Source organism: Pleurodeles waltl, chromosome 9 (assembly GCF_031143425.1).
Source record: "Pleurodeles waltl isolate 20211129_DDA chromosome 9, aPleWal1.hap1.20221129, whole genome shotgun sequence".
Lineage (NCBI taxonomy): Eukaryota > Metazoa > Chordata > Amphibia > Caudata > Salamandridae > Pleurodeles > Pleurodeles waltl.
The window spans coordinates 1,005,055,394-1,005,079,450 of record NC_090448.1 but is presented as its reverse complement, the minus strand read 5'-3'; the positions used below and the strand labels follow the sequence as shown (position 1 = coordinate 1,005,079,450).

The following is a 24,057-nucleotide window of genomic DNA, read 5'->3' as shown; positions in this document are numbered from 1 at the left end:
CATTTCATCAAGGACACCATGTTCCGGTACTAAGTTTTTTTTTTTCTTGAAATCACTGTATCCAGGTGATTCCTTTCAATTGGTTTAGTTTACATGATCCACAAACACAGATCCCAGAATCAAAATGTTGACAAAAAGCTGAACATTGGAAAAGTGTACTCCTAGCAGTACATAGTCTTACATGAAGCAAAGGAGCCCTTTTAAAGCTCACACAAAGGTGCTTCATAAAACTATCATTCTGAAACTGCAGATTCCCCAACTCGTGAATCTCTCCAGGTGCCAGAGTGGACCTGGGGATTCTTCGTAACTACTCCAATGCACCAGCAGATTGCGCCATCGGCCACCATTAGGACTATCCATTGTCGTCCACAACAACACAGCTGCATATAGCTGTCACTTCTGCGCCCCAAGGTCAAATAGTCTTTTCAACACAGATCTCACTGTCCTGGTTCACATCATTATCCTACCATTATTGTCACTTTTATTAAAGATCTGCAGAATGTTTGACAAAGTCCCTAAGATGACAGGATTTAAATCATGCAGCACTTGTTGCAAACAGATGTTGGGCACAAGTCTTTGCATTGAAAAGAATTCCGAGGCTTATGATAAATGCTCCCTGATTCTCCCAAAAGCCAATAGGGAGCAGGAAGCCAAACTCTACATGGAAGAACATAAGAAGTAAACTGGGACAAGCTTTAAGTTGTGTGGAAATTCAGGTGTAATTTCCGGTTCAGTATTCTGCTCAGACTCCAACTGTGGATCCGGAGTGGACTTTGGCTACGGCACATCCCATATTGCGTTATAAAAGGCACAGCCCCAGATTGAGAAAGCCTCAGTATTTCAGGAGGATGGAAGACCTCTTTGGGCCCGATTCTGATGCTCTTCAGGGCCTTGAGCATATTAACCAAAATTAACAACTTACTCCCACGTTATTACACCAATACTGGCTTCTATCTTGCTAGTGACTTGGACACCTCATTATTGATGGAAATGAATTTGCCCTTCGGGCACAAAGAGAGGAAAATGCCTCTTCTGTAGTGGTAGCATTCAGAGCCACAGAATTGTTTAATTTACAGCGGCCTACAGAGGGGACTAAGGCAAACCTTTTAACTGAGATTATGCACAATGGCCCATTGACTTTGGAGTCCTCGCTGCAACCTAATGAAACCCTGAATAAGTCCCCAATGGTGGCCTGGCAAGTTTTTTCTGGGCCCACCTAATGAGTTGCCCTATTTTATGACGATAAAGACCTACACCTGGTGATCCAGTCTTCATGAGCCTTATTGCTCACACAACTATGAGCGAAGCCAATTCAAATTATTTTCCGGCTGCACGACTGGACAGAAAATCTAAGACAATAGACACTTAGGGAGTCTTCTTTTCAGCTCATCTTGCGCTTCGCTCATTAAATGCAGTGTGCATCTTGTGTCACTACAATAATGCTCAATCTGGAACATGAGGAGTGGGACTTTGCCTGATGAATTCCAGGACTCCATCACGCAGGCTGGATAGGATGGCCATGACACAACACAGTATATTATGCAGTCTGGCCTGGACACTATAGATTGTGTTGCCAGGGTTTTGGGCAACAGTGTTTTCATCCCACATCAAGCTTTGACGCTTGCTGCCAGGTATTCAAGTGATGTTCATCTTTTACTAATGGGTATGCCTTCTGATGGACCTAGGCTATTTGGCGAGAAGGTGACACAACAAACCAACCGTTTAAAAACAGCAGTGCAAAGGCTAATTTCCTGAGGCTACTTACCCCAGCTCACCAATTCCTCCAGCAATACTGGAAGTTCAGAGGATACTCAAAAGTTCTTGTCTACCACCAGATGCAAACCTTGAAGCATGTCCACCAGCCAGTCCAACCTTTGTGTGGCTTCAAATGTAGAAATGGTGTTAGGGAACGAGGTCACCAGCAGATGCAGCAATCCACCTCTTCTTCGCATAGCACCAATAATGCAAAGCCACTTTGGCTTCTCCTCAAGAGCCTTTGGATTAAGTAGAGGGCAGGATTCAAAATCACCTTTCAAGCTGTGTGCAATTTCTGCAGACCAGTGGGTCCTTCCGATTGTTCAATTAGTTTATGTCCTAACCTTCTGAATTTCTCTTCTACGTTCCTCCAGTTTTTGCTTGAATGTCACAGATCAAGCCAATAGTCTGTCCCAAGAACTACTACTGTTACTAGCTAATAGCATGACTGATAAAGTGACCAAAGCACACAGGAGTGGAGGACACTACTTCCAATGCTTCCTGTACCCTAAGACGGATGGACAATTGAGACCAATTTTGGACCTCTGGCTGTTGAATACTTTTCCAAGAAAGGAGAAAGTCAAAATGCTGATACCTGGATAGGTTTGGTTAACCTTGGCTGAGAGGACTGGATGGGTCCTTGGACCTGCAGAATGCATACTTTCATGTGCCAGTCCTGCAATCCTACTAGAGTTATCTTCATTTTGTGGAGGGCGAACAAAGCAAACAAACTGAAATGATGGCTGGAATGCAGAACCAATCAAACATTCATCCCAAGTCACAGATCTGTGTTTAATCCATCAATTCTTTTGCTCACCATCCCACCCCAGTTTGGACCCAGCCATATGCAAATCAGTCTTGACTTTTAAATCTATAGTGAACAATATTCCTAGTGTACCTCTGTGCTGTAGGGTGATCTCGTAATCACTTCGGGCGCCATCCAATATGGTGTCCCCACCAGGGACTTCCTTTTTGGCACATCTTTACTGATCTGAGCGCAGAATCCAAAGTCTGAGAGCTTTACCTGTAAGCAAACAGACGCACAAAGTAGATGAGTGGCAGAAAAGAGGGGCACAGTTAGAAATAACACTGAGTGAGAAACAGAGCGTGGATAGCACTATCGACTGTTATTTTCAACGGTTTTGTGGGTGGGCTTGGTGGTTTATAGGGAATATGAAGGACCAATACATAAGGCACCGGTCTAAATTTCGAACTGATCATTTCATCGATAGGGTGTATTACACATTTCAATCCTGGATTGCACTCTTCTTACCTTTTCCAATAATGCTTCGGTGAAGGGGTACATAAAAGGACGAAGATGTAGAATGATGAAGTACAAAAACAAACAGATGGGTATTGAGGAGAAGAAGAGATTAAATGAATCAAGAGGTGGTCCAAGAAAATGAAAGGCAAAGTCGACAGCTGAGGATGAGACCTAAAGCAGCAAGGACAAATTCTGGGAAAACAGAGAAAAGGAGAAACACGACCGGGGGAGACGGCGAGAGAGAGAAAGAAACAGAGATGGGAAGGGTGGAACTAGGTCCTCCAAAGACAGATGGGAGATATCAAAAAGAAAGGCAAAGTGAAGAGGGAGAGTTAAGCAGAGGCCACACAGAAAGGCATAAAGAGCGAGAAAGAAACTTAATTATTAGAAAAGGACAGTAGTGATCATGGAGGAAGGTTGTAACAAAAATGTCAGTGGCATACAACTTAAATTTTAGACAGCACGTGAATAAAAGTACACTGAGTAATAAACATACAAGGCAGAAATGTACTTCAAGAGTGCGGAAAGACTAGAGTTGAATAAAGGACAAGCACATACTCGGTTTTTAGGCTGTCCTGAATAAATTTAAGAAACCTACATGTGAATGTGTCGTCCGATATTTGCATCGCTCTGGTTAACAATTCAAATTGGTCTGTCAGGGGCTTTAAGAGCTGGAGCTGCAGATGCTTGCTCCAAAGAGGGACAATAAAAATGATAGAAAGCATCCTTGCAGCGATGGGCCAGAAGCAGAAGAACTGTAGACGAAAGTGAGGTCAGGTGAACGACACTTACCCTTCCGTCGAGGGTAAGAAGAATGGAGTCACTTTTGATGTCTCGGTGGATCACGCCCTGGGAGTGAAGATAAGCCAGGGCTTGCAGCACGGACTCACACACAGTTGCAATTTGTTCTTCATTCAACCTGAAAGCAGAATCGCAGAAATCTTGGCATCAAGTGAGGCATTGCAACCTAAAGCTACTGTATAAATTGAACGTTATATACAACCAAGTCCTAGGTGGATTACTGATGTTCTTAGAGGGTCAACATACAGTTTTATGATGTGATCTGTATCATTTTCTTATCACATGGCTGTTCGGGTGTCAGAACGCGCCGGTAATAAGGAAATAAGGTAACAACTTGCTGCTTGATACTGGTAGTGATGTTCGATACGCGTTGTTCCAGCTTTGGCCTGCAGGTGGCAGTGGCTATCTACTAACAACGAACTACACGATTCCTTAAAGTATTCAATCAATCAAACATTTATAGAGCGCGGCGAATCACCCGCGAGGGTCTCCAGGCTCTGGAGCTTTATACATTTCCTTTTGCCCACTGATTACAAGAAATAACTTCTCCCAAATGGGTACATTAAAAGGAGATTGCAAGTCACATCAGTTTTTCATGTTTTATAAAGCGCCGCAGCCTGCGACTTGCAATCTCTCTCTTTTGTACTGCTGAGGGTACATTCGCCTATACAAACCGTTTCTTAGAAAAACAAAATGTGACATCGCTAAGAGCTTGGCTGCAGTTCATCCAGAAGAATAAACAGTGCCCGTGATCTCATCAACAATAACATCACTACTCCCCTGTATCACAATGTGGACTCCGTAATTACAGAACTAAACTACGTAATTTCACTTCTTTTATCCCAGGCCAATCCTTTATGAGGGATGCTGCAGACAGTCACTCTTCTCGCCCGTCATATTCTGAAAGTACATTTGGGAACTGCCAGCTGAACGCTAAAGAAAGCTTGTGAATCTGCTTATAACACGCGGGAGCCTGCAATCCCTTTAATAACGCGCGTCTCTTAATTTCCTCATTTCACGCGACTTTGCTGCTCTCCGCTCATCACGGTAGGACCTTTCTTCTGCTTCTACTGCCGTTTCACTTGGAGCATATTCCACCTGTACACACCCCCATGCTTACACACCCACACCTGGCTCCCCCATACTATCCCCTCACAACACATCACACCTGAATCTCAGTAAATGCTTGTGTGCATGCTCAACACCTGCTCACTCAGCAAACACGCCATCCAAGTCTAGGAACCCCTCAGCAACAGCGCACCAGACCTCCTCCTCCTGATGGACACTTGGCCAAACCCAACGTCTTCTTCTGACATTGCCTAGGACACCCAACTCATCCTATCAATCCCTTACAAGTCCATCACCGCCAGAGCCAACTTCGCCGAATGCAATATCAACATGGCAGAGTGGATGAAAACCAACTGCCTGAAACTCAACTCCAAGATGGAAGTGTTGATCTTCGGGAGCAGGAACTTTCCACTTGCACTCCACTTCATAACTTTCAGAGCTTAGGCCCATGCCAACCAACCAACCAACCAAGAAACCTGAGAATCATCCTCCATGGCAAACCCAACATGTCAGCACAGGTCAACACAGTTAGCTCCTTCTGCTCTGCAAAATCTTCAAATGGATTCCCAGAAAAAACAGACACACCGTCACACAAGCCCTTATCACAAGTAGACTGGACTATGGCAACACTCTATGCCAGAACCTCTAACCACCTCCTCCTGAAACTCCAGACCATCCAGAAAGCTGCAGCAAGACTCGTCCTAGACCTCCTATGATGCACACACATCCCATCACATCTCAGCGCTCCACTGGCTCCCAGACAAAAGCAGTGCCAATTCAAACTCCTCGTGCACACATACAAGGCACTGCACAACATAGGACACACATACTTTAACAACAGTCTTTACTTCCTTAATTTCCACCAACCCACCAGACACCTGCGCTAAGTCTCAGTCTCACTTATGTATCCACGAAAGCAAAACAGGAAGTCTGCGATTCTCCCACATTGCACCCAAAACCTGGTATGACCTTCCTCTACACATCAGGGCCTCCTCTTCACTTCCTGAATTGTGCAAGAAGCTCTTCAACTAATTCCCCGAGGCTAGCTCACTCTCAACCCTCAGCCTATACATCCCATCAAGGGCCCGAGTACCCTCCCTAGTGTAGTGATAAGCCACGCCCTGCAAATTCATTTAACATTACATCGTGAAGTCTCTATTCACCAGTAATAAGGAAATTACATAGTTGCTCAACTGTGATGTTATTACATTTGACTCACAACATCACAAAGCGCTCTGCAAGAGCCAGCAGCAGAGGGGGCAGGCAAGTCACACAGCATAATTTCAGTTGCAGTTCAAACAAGGTACACAGAACGGGTTTCTCTTTCAGTTATCTTTTTCTAAAAAGTGATCACCAGAAAGGTATGTATAGCAATATTTTACTTTTTTCATGCTGTAGGTTGCTATGGGAAAGATGGAATCTCTCCAGGTTTCCACACAATCTAACTACAGCTTTTTTTGCCTGACAGCACTGACCGATTTTGCATATTTAAGCACAATAGTAATGAGACTAGACTTGAAAACATACATACCTGGTCTGTGAGACTATGTCCGTAAGAGCCCCGCCTTGAACGAATTCCATCAACACCCACAACTCCTCACCCACCAGGTAGCTCTTGTACATCTCCACCACATTCACATGACGATAGTCCCTCATGATAACCACCTGCCAGAGGAAAATGCTCACAATGAACATCGGGGAGTACCAGCATGCAACGTTTGCACTGCAATGCAGCAATCAGAGCGTATATGCATGAGCAATTTCCTGCTGCACTTCCACATAAGACGTGTATTACATTTCTTGAGATGGGCGGCTTGGTGCGATGGAGGGAGTAGGAGACAGGAAGGGAGAGAGTGTGTGGGTGTGTTTCTTGCAAGCAGTTTTCAGGGTACATCACTTCACGTACCCCTATAACCAGACAACCCTGCGCCGTCCACGGGCTTCAGCCTTGCACAGCGGGGGTTAGCCACAGGGCCAGCTTGTGGACAGGCTATGCAGCCAAGCCCCTATAACCACCCAGAGAAAAATTGAGAGCGAGAGAGCTTTTTCAGGCTTCGATGAATGATACACTTGGAATTAGATATTTTCAGACAAATTGAAAAAAAAAGCATCTGTCAAGTAAGTAGAGTGAGATCACCTTTCGGTATGTGATTAAATATTTGAAGTAAAAAAAAAAAGACTAGCACCCACAACCTTCAGTGTGACAGAGTGGGCCCCCCAGGACATAGCAGGAGCCGGCCTAGGGGGGTGGCGGTCTCAAGGGTCATCACTGGCTCCTCGAGGGAGGCCATGTGCCTCCCTCCAATGTGTATTGCCCCAAGGAGTTGGTGGCCCTCCGGGTCAGGGGTCCAAAACTGACCCACCCCCCTCATTGTTTTATTTTAGCCCCGGGGAGGTTGGAGTCCTTGGTCTGGAGGGTAGGGGGGGTTGAGAGTGAAGGGCCCGCATAAAATATGACATAGGCCTGGGAGGTGGCAGTCCCTGGGGCTGCCTGGGCCCCTGCATTTTATTTCACATTAGCCCCGGTGAGGTGGCAGTCCCTGTGGCTGTGGGGGGCTACTGCATGGGGGGGGGGGTAGGTGCGCCCCACACACAACATGATTAGTTTATCCACAGGCAGGTGGCTTTTCACAGGGTTGCAGGGGGGCCCTGCATGCCCGCACCGCAATAAAATTTAAATAAGTCCTGAGGCATAAAACTGCTCTGTGAGGGGAGCCCTTCCTTAAATTTTTCATGCTCCCGGGTCCTGGCCCACCTGGGGGCTTCTTAAAAACAAGTGCAGGAGCCTGTGCTTTTAAAAAAAAATAAAATCCTGTGTTTTTTTGGGGGAGCTATGGCAGGGGTCCCCATTCAAACTCCTCATCCACGGGTCACAGTGACTCTGCCCTGGTCCCTTGTCTTATTTTTTTGACCTTTTTTCTGGGACCCTGCAGAGATGGCTGCCAACACTTCTTTGTTAAAGTGCTGGCAACCAATCAGAGTTCTGCATTTCTGTGCATAAGCTTGTTATTATTTGCAAAGTCGTCGCAACCTCAGATATAAAAATGTATTTTCCCTTTGAGATCTCAAAAACTACTGATCCGATATACACCAAATAACCAAAAGCACAATCTGCATACTGAAATCTAGCTTTCTGCCAAATTTGGTGTAATTCCGTCCAGCAATTTGGGCTGTAGTCGTGTTCTAAACTCCTATGGGAATTAACATGGGAAACACGCATTTTTACCCCCCCCCCCTTTTTTCTGAGTCCCCCACTTGACAGATAACCCCGAAACTTTGCGAGAGCAGCAAGAATCACCTGCACACTTTTTTGGGGGAAAATTTTGTGAAGATTTGTCAAACGGTGTCAGATATAGGCAAGTCAAAAAATATTTTTCTATGGAAACATGGTCCTAACCATAACTACCTAGTAGCGACTGCCAGTAGGTTACACACACACACACACATATATATATATATATATATATATATGACACTATAGTTTCCTTTACCCTAAATAAATCTTAGAAATTCACTGAAAAAAACCTCAAAAGGTTAAAGGACATTATAGGTAGGTGAAAATGTCAGTTAGAACATACCATTTTAAACTAACAAAACCACTGAAATAAAGTGGTGCAGACATGCACCGAAATTGAGGTGAAATAACATGGTGCATCCAAGCACCAGATGCCCAGGGCCGCGCCCCTACCTCCAACAAATGAATAAAGGTGCTCACACGCACCTAGGTAGAAAGAAATAAAACTGTGCCCGGAGCCCCCACCCTCACTTCACTAACGTTTGTGCCATCTACGTGCCTCTTCAAACGAGGCTGGTGAGTCTTGAAAAAAAGAATTGAACATAAAGAAGAAGAGAAAAGGGAGAAATGAGAAAGAAAATAAATAAAATTGCACTTACCTGCAGCCGCCACCAGCATGAGAAGTCCTCCCGGCAGCATGTCCTCCTCACCGGCATCTGTTCAAACAGACGAGGCCGGTAACAGGAAAGATTGTCTTTCAAGCTAGGAAAAAAAAGTGCACTACTGGCATCCAGTGGCCAGAGTTGGTATTGCACCCTATTTCTGTTTTAAAGGTAAAAGAAGCTTGGATGAAGGAAAGTTTACAGCAGCACCTTCAGAAAGTGACTGCTCCAAACCAAGAGTACGCCCGTGGACAGAAACAGCGCAGAAGACGGAAACGGCGAGGAAGAAGGAAGCGACACGGGCGACGCTGAAAAAGGGAAGAAGACGACTGCAGCTGTCCCAGCCAAGCTGCAACGGTGTGAAACGGACGCAAGTGCCACGTGAGGTACGAAGAGAGCGCGCATGGTCTGCGCAGCCCCTGGCGGCCGTCTGCCGCCACCGACGAAAGAACGCCACATGCCCCAGCAGTGATGGACATCACCGCAGGACAAGAAAGGGACATGCCAGGCGTTGCCACAGGACGCCCAGAAAAAAAAAGAGACTAACACGTGTGCAGCGAGCACAGAGAGCTGCGCCCGAGAATGTGACGACATGGGTAAAGTCCGTGAAGATGGAGAGAGTACCCGAGAGCGTGACGTAACGCACTGGAAAAGAGGCCATGTCAGCTGGCCACAGCGGCGGAAGATGGCCACTGTTGGCCCATCAGTGAGCAGGTCATCTGAACTGACCGACCCTGCCAGAGCAGATGGCAGGAGTGAGCGCCGTAGCAGCGCAGCCTCGAGGCACAAGAATGGCGCCCTCGAGTGAAGAGAAGGAGGAAGAGAGCGGGGACCCTCCTGCCAGAGAGAGGTCCACCAAGAGGATCCGGGAACGGACCAGACCGGGAGAGGTCTGCCTGAAGAGCAGATCATGTCCTACCCGCAGGACTCAGCCTGTGAGAGGCTGCGACCGAGCAAGATGCACCAGAGGAGGTGCAGTTATAGGTCCATGTGAAGCAGCATGCGACCTGTGGCACAACGCCACATCGAGGACGACCGAGGAAGATGCACCAGCGAAGGTGCAGTGATAGGTCCATGTGCCGCAACATGTGACCTGTGGCACGACGCCACACCAGGGAGAAGAGAGTGTGGCACAATGCCAACAAGAAATGAGGAGAGGAGTGTGACAGACCGGTCACACCACAGATCAACTCCATCGCAGGTGTGAAAGTGGAAGGAAGTAGAGTGACACAACTGAGGACTCGTGCGAGCAGACGAGGAGGTACCCATCAGTACAAGACAGTCACCGGGGTGAGCAGACGTCACTGAAGACGGCGATGCGGGTGGTCCCCCACGCTTCCCAGTACGACCGTCCTGTCACCTGTCACCGGCTGCTTGGCTGTGATGGCATCCCTGACGCCGACTGCACAGGCCACACAAGACCCGCCGTGGCCGCTATGTCCATCAAGTGGTCCTTCCGCTGACGAAGCCGCCGCCACCCGTTTGATCTGCAAAAGGATGAAAAAAAACATCATCATCATGATGTGGTGTATCGCCCAATCATCGAAGGAGGAGCACAGCACCACCTGAGTGGAGACAGTCAGCAACAAGAACCGATGCTGACAAGGCATGTCTGGCAACCTAGAAACTTATCATCTGAACACTTGCCATGAGCTCCGTGAACCAGACGCCTGCCGGTGAGAGCAGACCAGATCATTTGGACCATCCACCCTTGGGGTTGCACAAGACTAGGACGTGGCCCTGTTGGGAGTTCAGAGCGACTCCTTTGGCGTGGCCGACGTTGGCCCGCACAGCCCACGCAGTCCCGCCGCAATCCAGGGACAAGGGCCTCCAACAAATTCCTGTGAGAGCGGAATATCGCTGAGAGAGAATGCATCTGAGACAGCTCCACGTCAGGCATCCGGAAGCACGGAGGTCTCATATCGAGAGACTGGTCACCTGAAGACTTTGCACTATGGCCAGAGCACCTGAATCCGGATGGCTCGAGTAAGCGGACCCTGCATCAACAACCCTTGTGGCTCCATGCAAGACTAGGATGTGGTCCTGTAGGCTGTTCCTCTGAGACGTCTTTGCTGGGCCTGAGATAGGCAAGCACAGCCCACACAGTCCCGTGGAAGCCCGCGGAAGGGCCTCGAGGAGACTCCTGCTTGATGGAGGTCTGGCACGAGAGGGAAGACTGCCGCTGCTCTGCCGCTGGACTTCCAGGCGCCCCAGGCCGTCACGTCATCTGCAGTCTTAGGAGGTAGACAATCTCCAGAGTCAGAATGCCGTCCAGAACTGTGTACAGTGGACTCCCCACTGCTCCAGATGCACCCGCATCAGAAACTGTAAATAGACTTTGACCACATGAGCCCAGGCAGGACCGGATCGACTATATCCAGTGAACTGTGAGGTCGTGGACAAGCAACTGAAGTATCTGGACTTCATCCACACTGTGTTCGTGCCCAGCTGTACCTGGTTAAATTATGGACTCGTGCGGAGGTGTCCGGATGCTCCCAGCTGCACCATGTCCACTGCAATTCTGCAGTCTGCCTTTTCGAGGCCGAGAGACTGATTGTGGTGCTTTGTTATTGTTTCTTTTACAGGTTGGACTTTTGTTTGGTTCCTCAATAAAGTTTGGGAGGGATGTAGAGTCCAGCTGGACTCAATCTAGTGTTTCTGCCAGCCACTCTGCTGAGGGCTGGTCTTGCTTGTATAGCCTACACCCACCCAACACAGGCGTCACCAGTCAGGTGACCCTGCCAATAAAAGGGGCCAGGCGCACGTGCCTGAGGCCAGTTTATTACCACCCTACCACCGTGTCTGCGTCCCCTTATTAACAAGCATGAGGGCCTAGGGCCCCACATTACACCGTGCTCACACCCGCGCCGTGCTCACACTTGCTCCCTGTCCAAAGCCCGTCGGCTCGGGTTGAGGGGCGAAGGCTACGACGGGTCACAAGCCATGTTGTGGGGAGTCCAGAGTCACAGATGAGGGGTGAGTGGAGAGCAGCAGATCGGCCTGCTCCGAAGTTAAGCTCCCCAGGGTCTTAAGGCGGCCTGCAACTTTGACGCAGCCGCACCCAGCCTGCGACTGGTGTGGTGTGTGTGGGGGGGGGGTGTGTGTGTTTGTGTGTGGAGGATGTTTGGGGTAAGCCGCTGAAGCGTCAGCACCAGCCTACCATAAGGGGTAAAAACTAAAATATATATATGAAAAAATTCCTAGTGATTGTTTCACCATTTGCCTCCACTAAATGACAGTGGTCAGCTCGGTTCCAGCCCTACAGCTCTGGCCCTAGCGAGCCTACAAGCAGAAGTTGCAGATCCCGCAGCCCAACCGAACCGGTGGCCAGTGGTAGATGCAGCAGCGCTCAGTACGGAGCCCAGCCCAGAGCACAGTCCAGTGTGGTGCCCGAAGTGCCAAGCAAGCACCAGTTATTTTCTGTGTTCCACAGCAGCAGAGGTGGTGAATGGTGTCTGTTGAAGCAGCTTCAAGAGCCACCGCCCACCAGTGTGTGGAGCAGGGTGTTGAGCTGAGAAGAACGGGGGCTTTGGGGTGAACCAGTCTGTCTCACACCTCCCCCTTCTACCCACCCACTTCTCTCGAGCCGCTCTGCACAGGACCCTGGTCGTAAGTGGGGTGCTTCCCTACAGTGTTACAAACTGTTGTGATGAATCATAGCCACGGGGGTGTGGTGGTGAGGTGCCTGGCTCTAGCTGGTGCCATAGTAGGTAGCGCCCACATGACACTAAAGAGGTCTGCCTAGGACCAGGTGCAGTCTGTGACTCCGTTGAGCTCCCTCCCTCTTGGACCGTCTCCTCCATCCTCCAGCTAGTCCAGACTGTGGTGCAAATGTACTCCAACAGGAGTTTTAACAGCTCTACTTACTGTCGCCAGAGCAACAAAAGGCAGCAGATGGGCAGTGAGGCCTGGCAGGACGAGGCGGGCACTACCAACTGAAAGTAAGCGCCAGGATCTGGCTAAAGTAGCCAACTCAGAAACCGTGGAACAGGCTCTGTCTCCCGATTCTGAGCCCAGCCTTCTGGCTTCAAATTCTGTGCTCAATTTTGGCTTCGCAGGGTCAGTCAACAGGGCTGGCCAAACAGGCCTGTGCATTTCTACCAGGACTGAATTTTTTTTTTTTTTTTAAACAGCAAACCATCGAAAACTGAACTTAAGCCGCCACTGCAAGACAGAAGGTTCCCCTTCATGTGACCTTATGGAGTCCACTGTGGTAGCAGAGACCACAAGGACAATTGTTAATTCATCCTGCTGTCTCCAAGCGGCTTGTAACTCCCACCCTAATGCCCTCCAGTCAGTCCCAGCCCCATCTGGTCACAATTCCTGCAGACTCTTACAGTCCACGGTAGCTACTCTCAACTATCACTCAGACCAGCTGGACCTTCAAGCTGACCCTTCGAACACCCTGGCTGTCTTTAATGTCAGGATTGATAACAAACTTAAGGAATTAATTACTTATAATCAGAGCTCACTCTAGCACCAACCTGGCACAGGCAGTATGCTGCTGCTCTCCAATCACTGACAATTTGTCATCTCTTCCAGCCTTCCTTTACACCGTACTATACGAGATAAAAGACATCAGAGAAAGAAGTGGGACAAGTTCAATCATTGCTGCCGTAGCAGGTACTCAGGTCCTCCCTGCCCATATGCGGAAAGTTTAACCCCCAGTAAATAGTCATGGAAAAGAGTGTGCCCCCCTCTTTGGGGCAGAGCAGATGGGCCAAGCCACAATTGGGGCTTCTCCAAAGGAAGTCGCCGTGTAACTGCAGGAAGCAGATTCTGGGGTGGTAAACTCAGGGCTGATAAAAGGGCCACCACTCTGAAATGTCTTCTATGCAAGAACTGGCCGCTGTTGAACATAAGGTCACCTGAGGCCACACCTGCAAAGGTGTCTCGGCCTAAATTTTGCCCATATCCTCCCCTAAAAGGGAAAGAAGTCACTGGAAGCAACAAAATAAAAACTGCAAGCGTTAATCTTTAATGCACAAACAACTGATGTGTTCAATGTTTTGAGTTCAGCGGCTCTAGATAAAGGAAGCTGCGCCCACTTTCCTAGAGAGGCACCTTCCCTGGAGCATAATGTCACTACCGGCTTTGCCAAGTCAAACGTTCACTTAAACTCTCCGGGCACGAAAACAAGTCGAGAAGGAAGCGCATCATGCCAAATGGACTTGAATATTCCAGACTGTACCAGAAAAAGCCATCCGGAAAGGGGTTCCTTTGTCCCCCACTCCAAGGATAGTACAGAACCCAAGTAAGCCAGGTGGATCTTCAGGGCCCTTTACATGTGTTAATCCAAGAAGCATTCAAGTTACAACACAGCAAGCAAATCCTTATCAGCCTATGGTGCCCGTAAAAGTGATTACAGGCTGGCTGCGCTTCTGGACAATGAAGACAAATTCTTCCCCAGTCCACTCCTAGAGGAGCTGCGGCAATGGGTCTCATCCCGAAGAATCAAACAGGGTTTACTGCGAATTCCAGAACCTCAACAAACCTGTTAGAACTATCCTTATTATCAGAGAGGGTGGTAACATCTCACACCATGCTGTACTGCTTCTTTGTGGATTTCAGGACAGCGTTCAACTGTCTCCAGGGGGGACCTGTGGAAAAAGTTAAAGAACTGGAGTGTCCGCAGTCTCTTCTCGAGGCAATCATACAACTACAAGCGGACACGTGGATCCGTGTAAACCATGGGTACTCACAAACATTTTCCCAGGGGCCACAAAGTTTGGTCTGTGGTGCAACAGAGGGCCGTATTGATGCTAGCAGCATGCCGATCAAAGGGAGGAGGGGGCTATGGGTGGGGAGGGTTTGTGGCGTTATGGTGGCGATAGGGGCAGCAAAGCATATAGATCTAGTGGCTGAATCGCACAATGTGAAACCAGAAAACCTGGCATTAATCCCAGCTTCCCAACTTTACCAAACTGTGCAATCCTAGGCAATTGTTTAATTTCACGTTCCCTTTTTGTTCTTCATTATTGTACGTAGGAGGAACTCACAATGCATGACTGTGTGCTGTGCAAACCATTCTCCTGTGTTTGATTTAATAAACTATAAAGTTGTTCATGTATATTAGCAAATCAGGCCAATCAGAGAGTGCAGATAATAACTGGCTTGCCTCTTAGTTCACTATTAGCATTGTTATGAAGGTGGGGGAAGGAATGAATGTTAGGGGTGAGGGAAGAATGAAAGTTTCTGAATTTATGTTTGAAACCTTCATTCTAAAAAACTACTTCTCCATGCACTGTTAAATTAAATGGTTCTGTGGGTAAATAAATGAACTAAACTTTTTGAATTTTTAAGAACACTTATAGTTATATACATCTGCTGCAAGGTTTCTTAAAGAATGAAAGTGTTCCTGAAGTTAAAGTGGTGCAGGACAAATTCCTTACTTTCTTTCCTTATCTTCTATCATGTTCAGCCTAGTGCTACTGCTGCTCTGGGGGCCGCATGTAAAGGTAAAAAGGGCCGCATGCGGCCCCCGGGCCGTACTTTGAGTATCAGTGGTGTAAACTGAGCAATGGGTCTTGGGTGTCCAGGAAATTACCACCTCGCTCGGAGTCAATAAGGGGAGTTTGTTGACCCCATTGCTCTTGAACAAATACATCTCCAATCTGCCCAGCACTCTAGACAACTCGAAGTCCCCTCCTTCTCAAAGATGGCGGCGAACACATTAACAACCTGCTTTATGCAGATGACCTAGTTCTGCTTAGTGAATGAGAGTCGGACTGCAGCGGTTGGTAAATGTTTTGCATTCTTATTCTGACACTAACCGCCTAAAAGTTAATTTAAGGAAAACTAAGATCCTTCTTATGGTGAGAAAAATCAAGAAGGCTGACAGCTTGCATCTTAACAGCAACAAGATCTTCAAAGAAGAGACGTACAAATATCCTGGCTTTGCAACTGACTTAAGGTGCTCCTTTGTCTGCCACATTAAGGTTGAAGAAACAAAGGCCTTGGTTTATGGCAGCGAGATCCTGTTGGGCAAGGATGGCAAGCTTCTAAATAATTTGGTCACCAAGATTCACAATGCCACTCTTTGATTGCGGAGATCCTCATCAGCCGCGCAGATCCAATTGGAACTTGGCCTTCTTGAGCAGCGGGTGACATGGGCAGGTGCTTTTTAAAATATCTGCCCACACTCCGGGCTTGCCAGGGGAGGAAGTTTAGAGGCCCTACAACAGGATGAAATTCAGTCAGTTGGAACCCGACAACCTCATTCCTTGTACCTCAAGGAATGTTGCAACCTTCAGTTTGTGGCTCGAGCTGTTAATAAACTAAGCAGGTAGGACACAACCAGTGGTGTGGCATCAGCCACAAGTTCAAACATGTTATGTGACGGAGTGTCAGCTCTACAGCACACAAAGGCAAACTTGTCTAGTTAAATGATCTAAGAATAATGGGTCTGGCTCGAAGGAATGGCCAGCCGTCAGTGCCATTGAGGTCCCTGGTCACTGCGCGTGCCTGAGGATCTCCCGATATTTGAAGAACTTTGCACGTTTCTCAACCGTACTCTGCTGAATTTGCCTCTTGCACCAATGTTATTTAACATTTTTCTTTTTACACTGGAAGATGTTTATGAAATTCCGGTTTTAAAGTGTCATGTGAATAGTTTTGAGTAGTGTATTCTGAGTTTTTATGTATTTATTGAAGGCACACAGAGCCAAACTATTCTTTAGCTTGAAAAGGGAACAACTCGCGTTTGCAATAACTCCTGCTCAAGTCTGTTGCTATCACGCACTTTGCATTTATCATCTATTGAAAAAGTCTGCCGGTACCCTGCACTTGTACTTTTGCACAACACTGCCTTTGCAAGGTATTTTTTTCTTTAGTTGCAATTCTCTTCTTTCTCTAAAACTAACCGTCAAACTTGGAGTTGGCTGCAAGGTGGCTTGGTTCACCATAGAACTAAAATCGTTGGATTCACAGTAGAGTACTACTGATACATTTAAATGCTTCAAAGTTTCTGGATATGCAATTTTAATGCCGTTCGTGTTGTTTTAGCCTGAATGATTCTGAGGAAGCCAACGATAAAATAGAAATATAATATATAAGCACATAGCTACGAACTCTCCACAATTTAAGCAGGTCAAAAATCCCACCATCACTAAGTAGACCCTTAAGTATCAGGCTCCACATGTAACTGCTATTGCAGTCAGATGCCCTGTCATCCAAAAACTTTTGTGACAATAGTATCCGGGAGACCACATGCGTTGCACTTGTAATGATTAGAAGTCCTTACCCTGGGCATTCCTTGACATAAAGCATGGAAGCTGTGAACCCTGAGGCGCCTGAAAGCCAGGTTCTTTTTTTCTTTTAACTCGTCACTGTCTCACTCTGTGATGGATCACCAAGATTCACCATGATCGTCCCGGCCCCTGGAGTTTTATGTCCAGGACTCTTGTAGGAAAACAGACCATTCTGAATGCCCAACCACATACTGGGGTGGTCTCTGAAGACTACGCCAAAAAAAAAAAAGTGCCTTTGCATCAATACCTTAAGTCATCAGTAGCATCCCCGGAATCCTGATCCTTGCTGCCCTCCTCTTCCAAGCACACCACTGAGGTACTCTCACAATTTAACAGCCTCACATTGGTGTGTACCTTAGCCATCTGAGAAGGAATTTACATTTTCTGACAAAGTCCTCAAATCCAGCCTTCAAACTACTTCTTTGCGTGTCACAACTTAGATTTCAGTTCCGCCACAGAACTCTCCTCCTGCAAGACCTTCTATTCTTGCCATTCAGAAAAAAATAAATCTCTCTGCACCTTAACCTCTTGTAATTAGAATTCTTGGGGTCATCTTGGGGCCTCAGCACTGTATTGAACAGTGCGATTTCAGCTGTAGAGAACAGCAGAGGCCAACACCAACCATCTCTCAGAATACAGCTGAACTTAGCTTCAGTGCTATACATGCACACACGGCGGTAGTTTAGGAGTGAATATTTCGTGCTGGTGCACTGCAGGGCTCCCAGGGTCCTCCTTCAAGCAATGTCCAAGTGCCTCGGTTCTCAGAAGTGCACGGAGGTGTCCCAGTCTCTGCACCATGGTTTTAGTGATGGCAGGACGCTGGTTAAACTACAAGTAGCCATCTTCTTGAACTCAGGGTGAAGACTGAGATGGAGGGACATTACATTTGGAACTGGATTTCTAAGCTGAGACTGCAGACAAACAATGAAGTTAGAACAGGGTCCAATTTCTAGGGCTCAGTCTCGGAGGCTTGCTCAAACCCTCAGATGCCGCCCCAGGTGCCATAGATTTTTCACTTATTTTTTATCTAAACTAATAACCCACAAGCAAAAGGGGAAAGTGCAATATTGCTGGTGTAAATAGAATGTCTCCTAAGCAAAACAATTTTCAGTTTCCACTAGTACTGACCAAGCAAAGTATTACCTGATTGTGATTTATGGAGCGGTTCCAACGGCTTACTCCCTCAGAGGAATGCCATACAAAGAATGAGTGATTTTTACTGAAAACGTGCATCATTCATACTCTAGCCACAATCACTGAGGCATTAGAGCAACGGTACTCAAAGTACGGCCCGCGGGCCGCCAGCGGCCCCACGGACCTAGCTTGGCGGCCCGCGAGACGCACACCAAACGCCACATCATAATGGCAGCAGTATGTAAACATAGAAGAGGGCCGCGGGAGCATGCTCCCGCGGCCCTCCTCTATGTTTACATACGGCGGCCATTGTTTATGGCGTTGCCCTGACGATCCTGGAAGCCAAAGCCCCATAAAAGTCAGCGCTTGCAGCTAACTTTTATGGGGCTTTGGTCGTCTGCTTCCTGTCACCGGCTCCATGTCTGCTGCCCGCCTGCCTGCTGTTCCACATTTGTGGCATCTTTACAGTGCTTTGAGTCAGGTAAGGCTCTTTGGTTATTTATTTATTTGTTTTTAATGTAGTGTGTGTTACTGGGGTAGGCGTGAGAGCAGATTGCGCTGTGTGTGTGTGCGCTGTGTGTGTGTGTTACTGGGGTAGGGGTGAGAGCAGATGGCGCTGTGTGTTTGCGCGCTGTGTGTGTTACTGGGGTGGGGTGAGAGCAGATGGCGCTGTATGTGTGCGTGCTGTGTGTGTTACTGGGGTATGGGTGAGAGCAGATGGCGCTGTGTGTGTGCGCGCTGTGTGTGTTACTGGGGTAGGGGTGAGAGCAGATGGCGCTGTGTGTTTGCGCGCTGTGTGTGTTACTGGGGTGGGGTGAGAGCAGATGGCGCTGTATGTGTGCGTGCTGTGTGTGTTACTGGGGTATGGGTGAGAGCAGATGGCGCTGTGTGTGTGCGCGCTGTGTGTGTTACTGGGGTAGGGGTGAGAGCAGATGGCGCTGTATGTGTGCGCGCTGTGTGTGTTACTGGGGTAGGGGCATTGTTTTGAAAAAGGGGGTGGGGTGGTTGTTCCCCCTCTAAGCCCCGCCCCCTCTAAGCCCCGCCCCCCGCTGTCACTTCAGTGCGGCCCTCGGCCGCAAACCATACTGCAATTTTGGCCCCCGAGAAAAAGTTTGTGAGTACCCATGCATTAGAGGGATCCTTCTTTTTTCTGAACTCACTCCATCAACCTGATATGGCTAGAAGTGACATCAGACACCCTTTGTGCCCCAGATGGCATAAAAGGGGTGGTCTACTGTGGCACACTTTACCCCTTAACAATCTCGTCTTTGCTGATGAAGAGCTGTGGAAAGGACTGTGTTTATTTTCTGGTCTTGCCGCGGCCATCACTACTTGTAAGTATAGTGCTAGTAAGGACTATACCAGGAGTATCAAAGGGCAAGTCAAAGGTAGCAGGTGATAGCCACGCCTACCCTTCATGTCCATGCTCCTTTGGCAACTGCAAGAATCTTGTCGCTGAAGACCACCTAGTACAAAGCCATCACCAGAAAGACTGGTCACGCCAAGACCTTCACTTCATGGAAAGAAATTAGCTCTGGGCGGAACATACGTTTGTTTCCAAGCTTTATGACTCCAAATACTCCATCCTGTTTCGTCACAGAAACAAGAATGCAAGTCATTGCGACCTTGCACAGGAAATTAAGTCTTCGAACAATGGGTTTTTGCTCCACCACTTTTCCAATATATTATAACATAGCACTTGCCGCAGAAAGCTATCACAATACGAACCCGGGAGGTCCAGGCTCTCTCCACAATCATCAACTTGCACATTCAATATCTTTTTTGAGAAATAGCAAGAGAAGCAAGAGAAGCAAGAGAAGGCGACTCGGGTACATTGAGACACAGAGATAGGCACTGGGAAAGCAAGAGGCAGACACTGGGCAAGGAGGGAAGCACAGGATGACGCCATTTGCAAACAGACATTTCGACATAGTTTCAAGCATGTGTTTGAAAGAATGTAATCCACGTCCATACTCTCCGTTCTGCCACTCCCTTTTGACCAGATTCCCCTTCTTTCCAGCGTTATCCCCCATTTCAGAGGCCATAGTATGCTCGGTCAATTTACATTTTAACAGCTGCAGTCTCTAGGAGGCCTGATCAGTCTCGTGGGCCCAGAATGCACTTTAGACATTTTTAATCACCATTTTACATTCCCAAGTACCTATACCCCATATTCACCCAACCTCCCCCTCCCCCCCCCCCCAACCCACTAAGGAACCCACTCTCCTTATCAAAGCAAAACAAGATGCCCAATCAGGGGCAATCCTTCACAAGCCATCAAGGGGGAGAGATGTTCTCAATTTTTCCTGTGTAAAGGAATTTTAATTGTCTAATTAGCTGCTCCTTGCTAGTTTCTCAAACTTAACCATTCAGAACCAACCTCCATTTGAGAATTCAACAGCCATTCCTCTGTTTTGCTCCTTGATAATTTCCCCACAGCCTTTGTTCCTCAACTTCACAGCAAGCTTAGAAAATCGAATAACTGTACATGTTAATGAGGATACCGTACCCGACAGTGCACTGAGAATAGACCGATAAACACAATGGGACGGGATGTCCATAAACAATTATGCAGACCCAACAGAAGACCTTGCTGGCGATATTTCAAAATAAACTGTGCTGAAATATGTTTCACAACTAATTGTGTGAAAAAAGGACATATGAACAGGGCAGCAGATGTCGTAGTAGCTTTTGAGCTTGGATGTCAGACGCTCAACATTTCTTGAATTGTAGGAACGATTGATATGATGCAAGATCATCTGTTCTTCATGACACAATAAGCCAAGGAAAGCATTTAATTACAAAAAAATTGCGGCAAGAGAGCATTAGAAGACACGTCTGAATGTGTGTGACAATTTGGGGGCGCCAGTCAGATGCCCACTGGAATTATTTCCCACACGTATGGGACTATGAAGCAAAATAAAGAAAAATACATGGAATAAATGTCAACATTGGAAACACCCGCCCTACTGCACCAGTAAAGCCGGCTTATTGTCACTTTTAGCGCAGCGAGCATCTGTAGAATATGGGACCTGTCGAGCAATAATGCCCTGACATTACAACTGGGCACAACTAAAGCCGTGTGCACTAGGCTGAAGTCACAGCACCACACATGGGCACAACTAAAGCCGGGCGCACCAGGCTGATGTCACAGCAGCACACCTGCGCACAACTAAAGCCGTGTGCACTAGGCTGAAGTCACAGCACCAGACCTGGGCACAACTAAAGCCGTGTGCACCAGGCTGATGTCACAGCACCACAACTGGGCACAGCTAAAGCCGTGTACATTAGGCTGATATCACAGCACACAACAAACAATAAGATACAGAGAAGCATAACATAGAAGGAAGAATTGGAAAGGGCATTGATTATTGCCAGTGGGCCCTAGGGAGAAGATGCATAGGATGACGAAATATTGTTGCAATGAGCCCTGGAGTCCGCACTGACTGCCAGATTCTGCAATCTTCCCTGGGTCTCCCTGATTCCTGCGTAATTCTACCTACATAAGTCTGTCTTACGTCTGGTGCTGGAGGCTATTTTCAAAAACTTGGGTGGGGGACATTAGGAGGGCAGAGTTGGTTTAGTAACAGATGAGGGAATGATACGTTGCTCTGCCCCAAGCCCTAGAAAGGAGGTTGGCTAGGGCTGGGCGAAGCAGCTGGCCACAGCACCACACCAGGCCTTGGATCAGTGTTTCCAGACCCAGTTTTCCCAGGCATGAGGAGGAGACACCAGCAGGAGTATCTCCCCTCCAAGGACATTGCCCCAGACCACAAGCAATGAGGGCATAAGTATTTTAAGAAGCTATATCTCTCTCGCACATCTAACACTTTTGTACTCCCTCTTGCTCGCAGTTTTGGTCTCATCCGGTGGTCAGCTCCAACAATAGCGCCTTGATGCCCTTGGGTAAATATTGTGCTCAATAAAATGTAAATCAAATAAAATCATCCATTCTCACCATCTAGTGCCTGGTCTTCTTTTCCCAGACATCCTTCCGTAAGGATGGGCAGCCCTGCCAGGTTTCCCAGGTCCATGTGTGATGTGGTATTCCAGTCCAGGTTTTTTATTTGAATTCCTGGACTTGTCGTCTTGTTTATTTATTATAAAACAGGCCAACAAGTCCCAGAATTCAAAGGAAAACATTTGGACTAGAGCAGCACACCACGCATGGACCTGGGAAATTTGGCAGCTATGGATAAGCACCGGAAAGACAAGCAGGATTTACTGTAGGGTTTAAATTGGGAGAATCCCACACTATAAAGGAGTTGAACAGTCCATGTGAAGACTAGGGAAAGCTTCAAGGCACCAATGCTAGAAATCAGAACGACCTTTTCCCAGTAGGGCCTAATTCTAGCCCTTTGTTGCTTCTCTGGACAAAAAAAGACCAGACCCTATTATATGCCATAAAGCCCAGTTTTGATAAGAATGAGGATATTCGGATTAGAGCGCTCTGACTGTCGGGCTGCAGGACAATGTGCTGGGTTAGAGACCCTCTGACCTTCTTGTTATTGGTCCCAGAGGTGAGACCCCTTGTTCCGTTCCCGCAGATTCTGAGCCAATGGCTGCAGTCTCCAAGGTCTGTACAAGACTCCTGGTGAAAACCTTCTCTCTCTTTATCACTCTTTCACTTGAGAAAACGCTGGCTTTTTAGACATTTTCTGACATAACAAAATCACTCTAAATCAAATATTCAGTCTTTGTTGTACATCGCTCTCATGCAATTACTGTCACCCGTAATGGGGCAACAATATTTCAAATCAATCTTGAAACACAGATTAACTGTGACCTCCTACAGGTCACCTTTGAGAGTTCAAAGACTATGTCAACAGTAATTTTCTTGGTCTAGGCTAAACCCTTCTACCTTGTTTCAAAAGGCTTTCCAACCAGAGTTACTCCTCATTCCAGCAGATCAAGAAACGCGGGAGTTTATTTTCGTCTTGGGCCTTAACTTCACTTCACTATTCAAAACTAAGGTCAAGTGAACTAAATTTCAGTTCCATCACCTCCAGAAAATGCCACCACTTCTCCCAAGTGAAGACGGTATCAACCGGAAATGGGTGCTGACCCTAACCAGAATGATGTAATATGGAACACATTGGCGTCCAATTGAAAATCATTGCCAGAATGTGGAGTGCAGAGTAAGTTAGGCAGTGACTGCCCTTTCTGAAACGCGCCCTTATCTAGCCAGCTCACTGTTGGCTCTCTGCTGAATTCAGGATCAAATTCAAAACGCTATGTATTATGCATACATACCACGTAGATAAAGGTCCTGATAACCGACAAAACGGGACCATTATTATTCTCCAACAATAAACCTTGTTTGACACATTTCTTCTAACAAAGTCCCTTTAAAAAACTACAGCGTGATGGAATATCCTTAGGGACCAGAGACCACAACACTGGAAGAGTCTCAGCCAAAGACTCCATAAACATCTGAGAGCCAGATTATTCAAAGAAGCTTTCAAGTAAGTCTAACATAGATGGAAAAAAGAAGATGTCACATTTCAGAACAGTAGTGCCCTTTCAGAATTGTCTAAGAAAATGATGGCTATTTAGCCAAATTCTTTGAAAGATTGTCCTGTAAATACACAATTTTCACAAAACCAGAAGTAAAGCAAATTCATTGTAAACAAAGGAGCCGGACTTTCTTCCATTATGTGCCCGAATCGTTTTTTTTTCCAGATTTAATCTTTTTTGTACAGCGTTATGATGCATTTTGGAAAATTACCCCACCATATTTCAGCACTTTGAAACAATCTTTGTCAGTTTTGCTCTATAACAAAAGTTCTAAAAATCAGTTTTTCAGTTACATATATATCTATATTTTTGCAATATACAATGCGTGGAATTGCTGGCACCGCTTAACTGTACGTCTCTGCCCACAGGGCA

The 24,057-nt window shown here is 47.1% G+C and overlaps 1 protein-coding gene across 7 annotated transcripts in view; it reads right to left on the bottom strand.

Annotated features, from left to right (window-relative positions):
• The window catches only part of PAK6 (p21 (RAC1) activated kinase 6), a 210,420-nt gene that overhangs the window by 18,174 nt on the left and 168,189 nt on the right, over positions 1-24,057 (bottom strand). For all 7 annotated transcript variants that reach the window (XM_069208594.1, XM_069208597.1, XM_069208599.1 and 4 more), the window contains 3 exons: positions 6,420-6,553; positions 3,812-3,938; positions 2,654-2,779 (listed from right to left, as the gene is read on the bottom strand). In XM_069208594.1, coding sequence (XP_069064695.1) covers positions 2,654-2,779; positions 3,812-3,938; positions 6,420-6,553 — 387 coding nt within the window. The remainder of the gene's footprint in view (positions 1-2,653; positions 2,780-3,811; positions 3,939-6,419; positions 6,554-24,057) is intronic.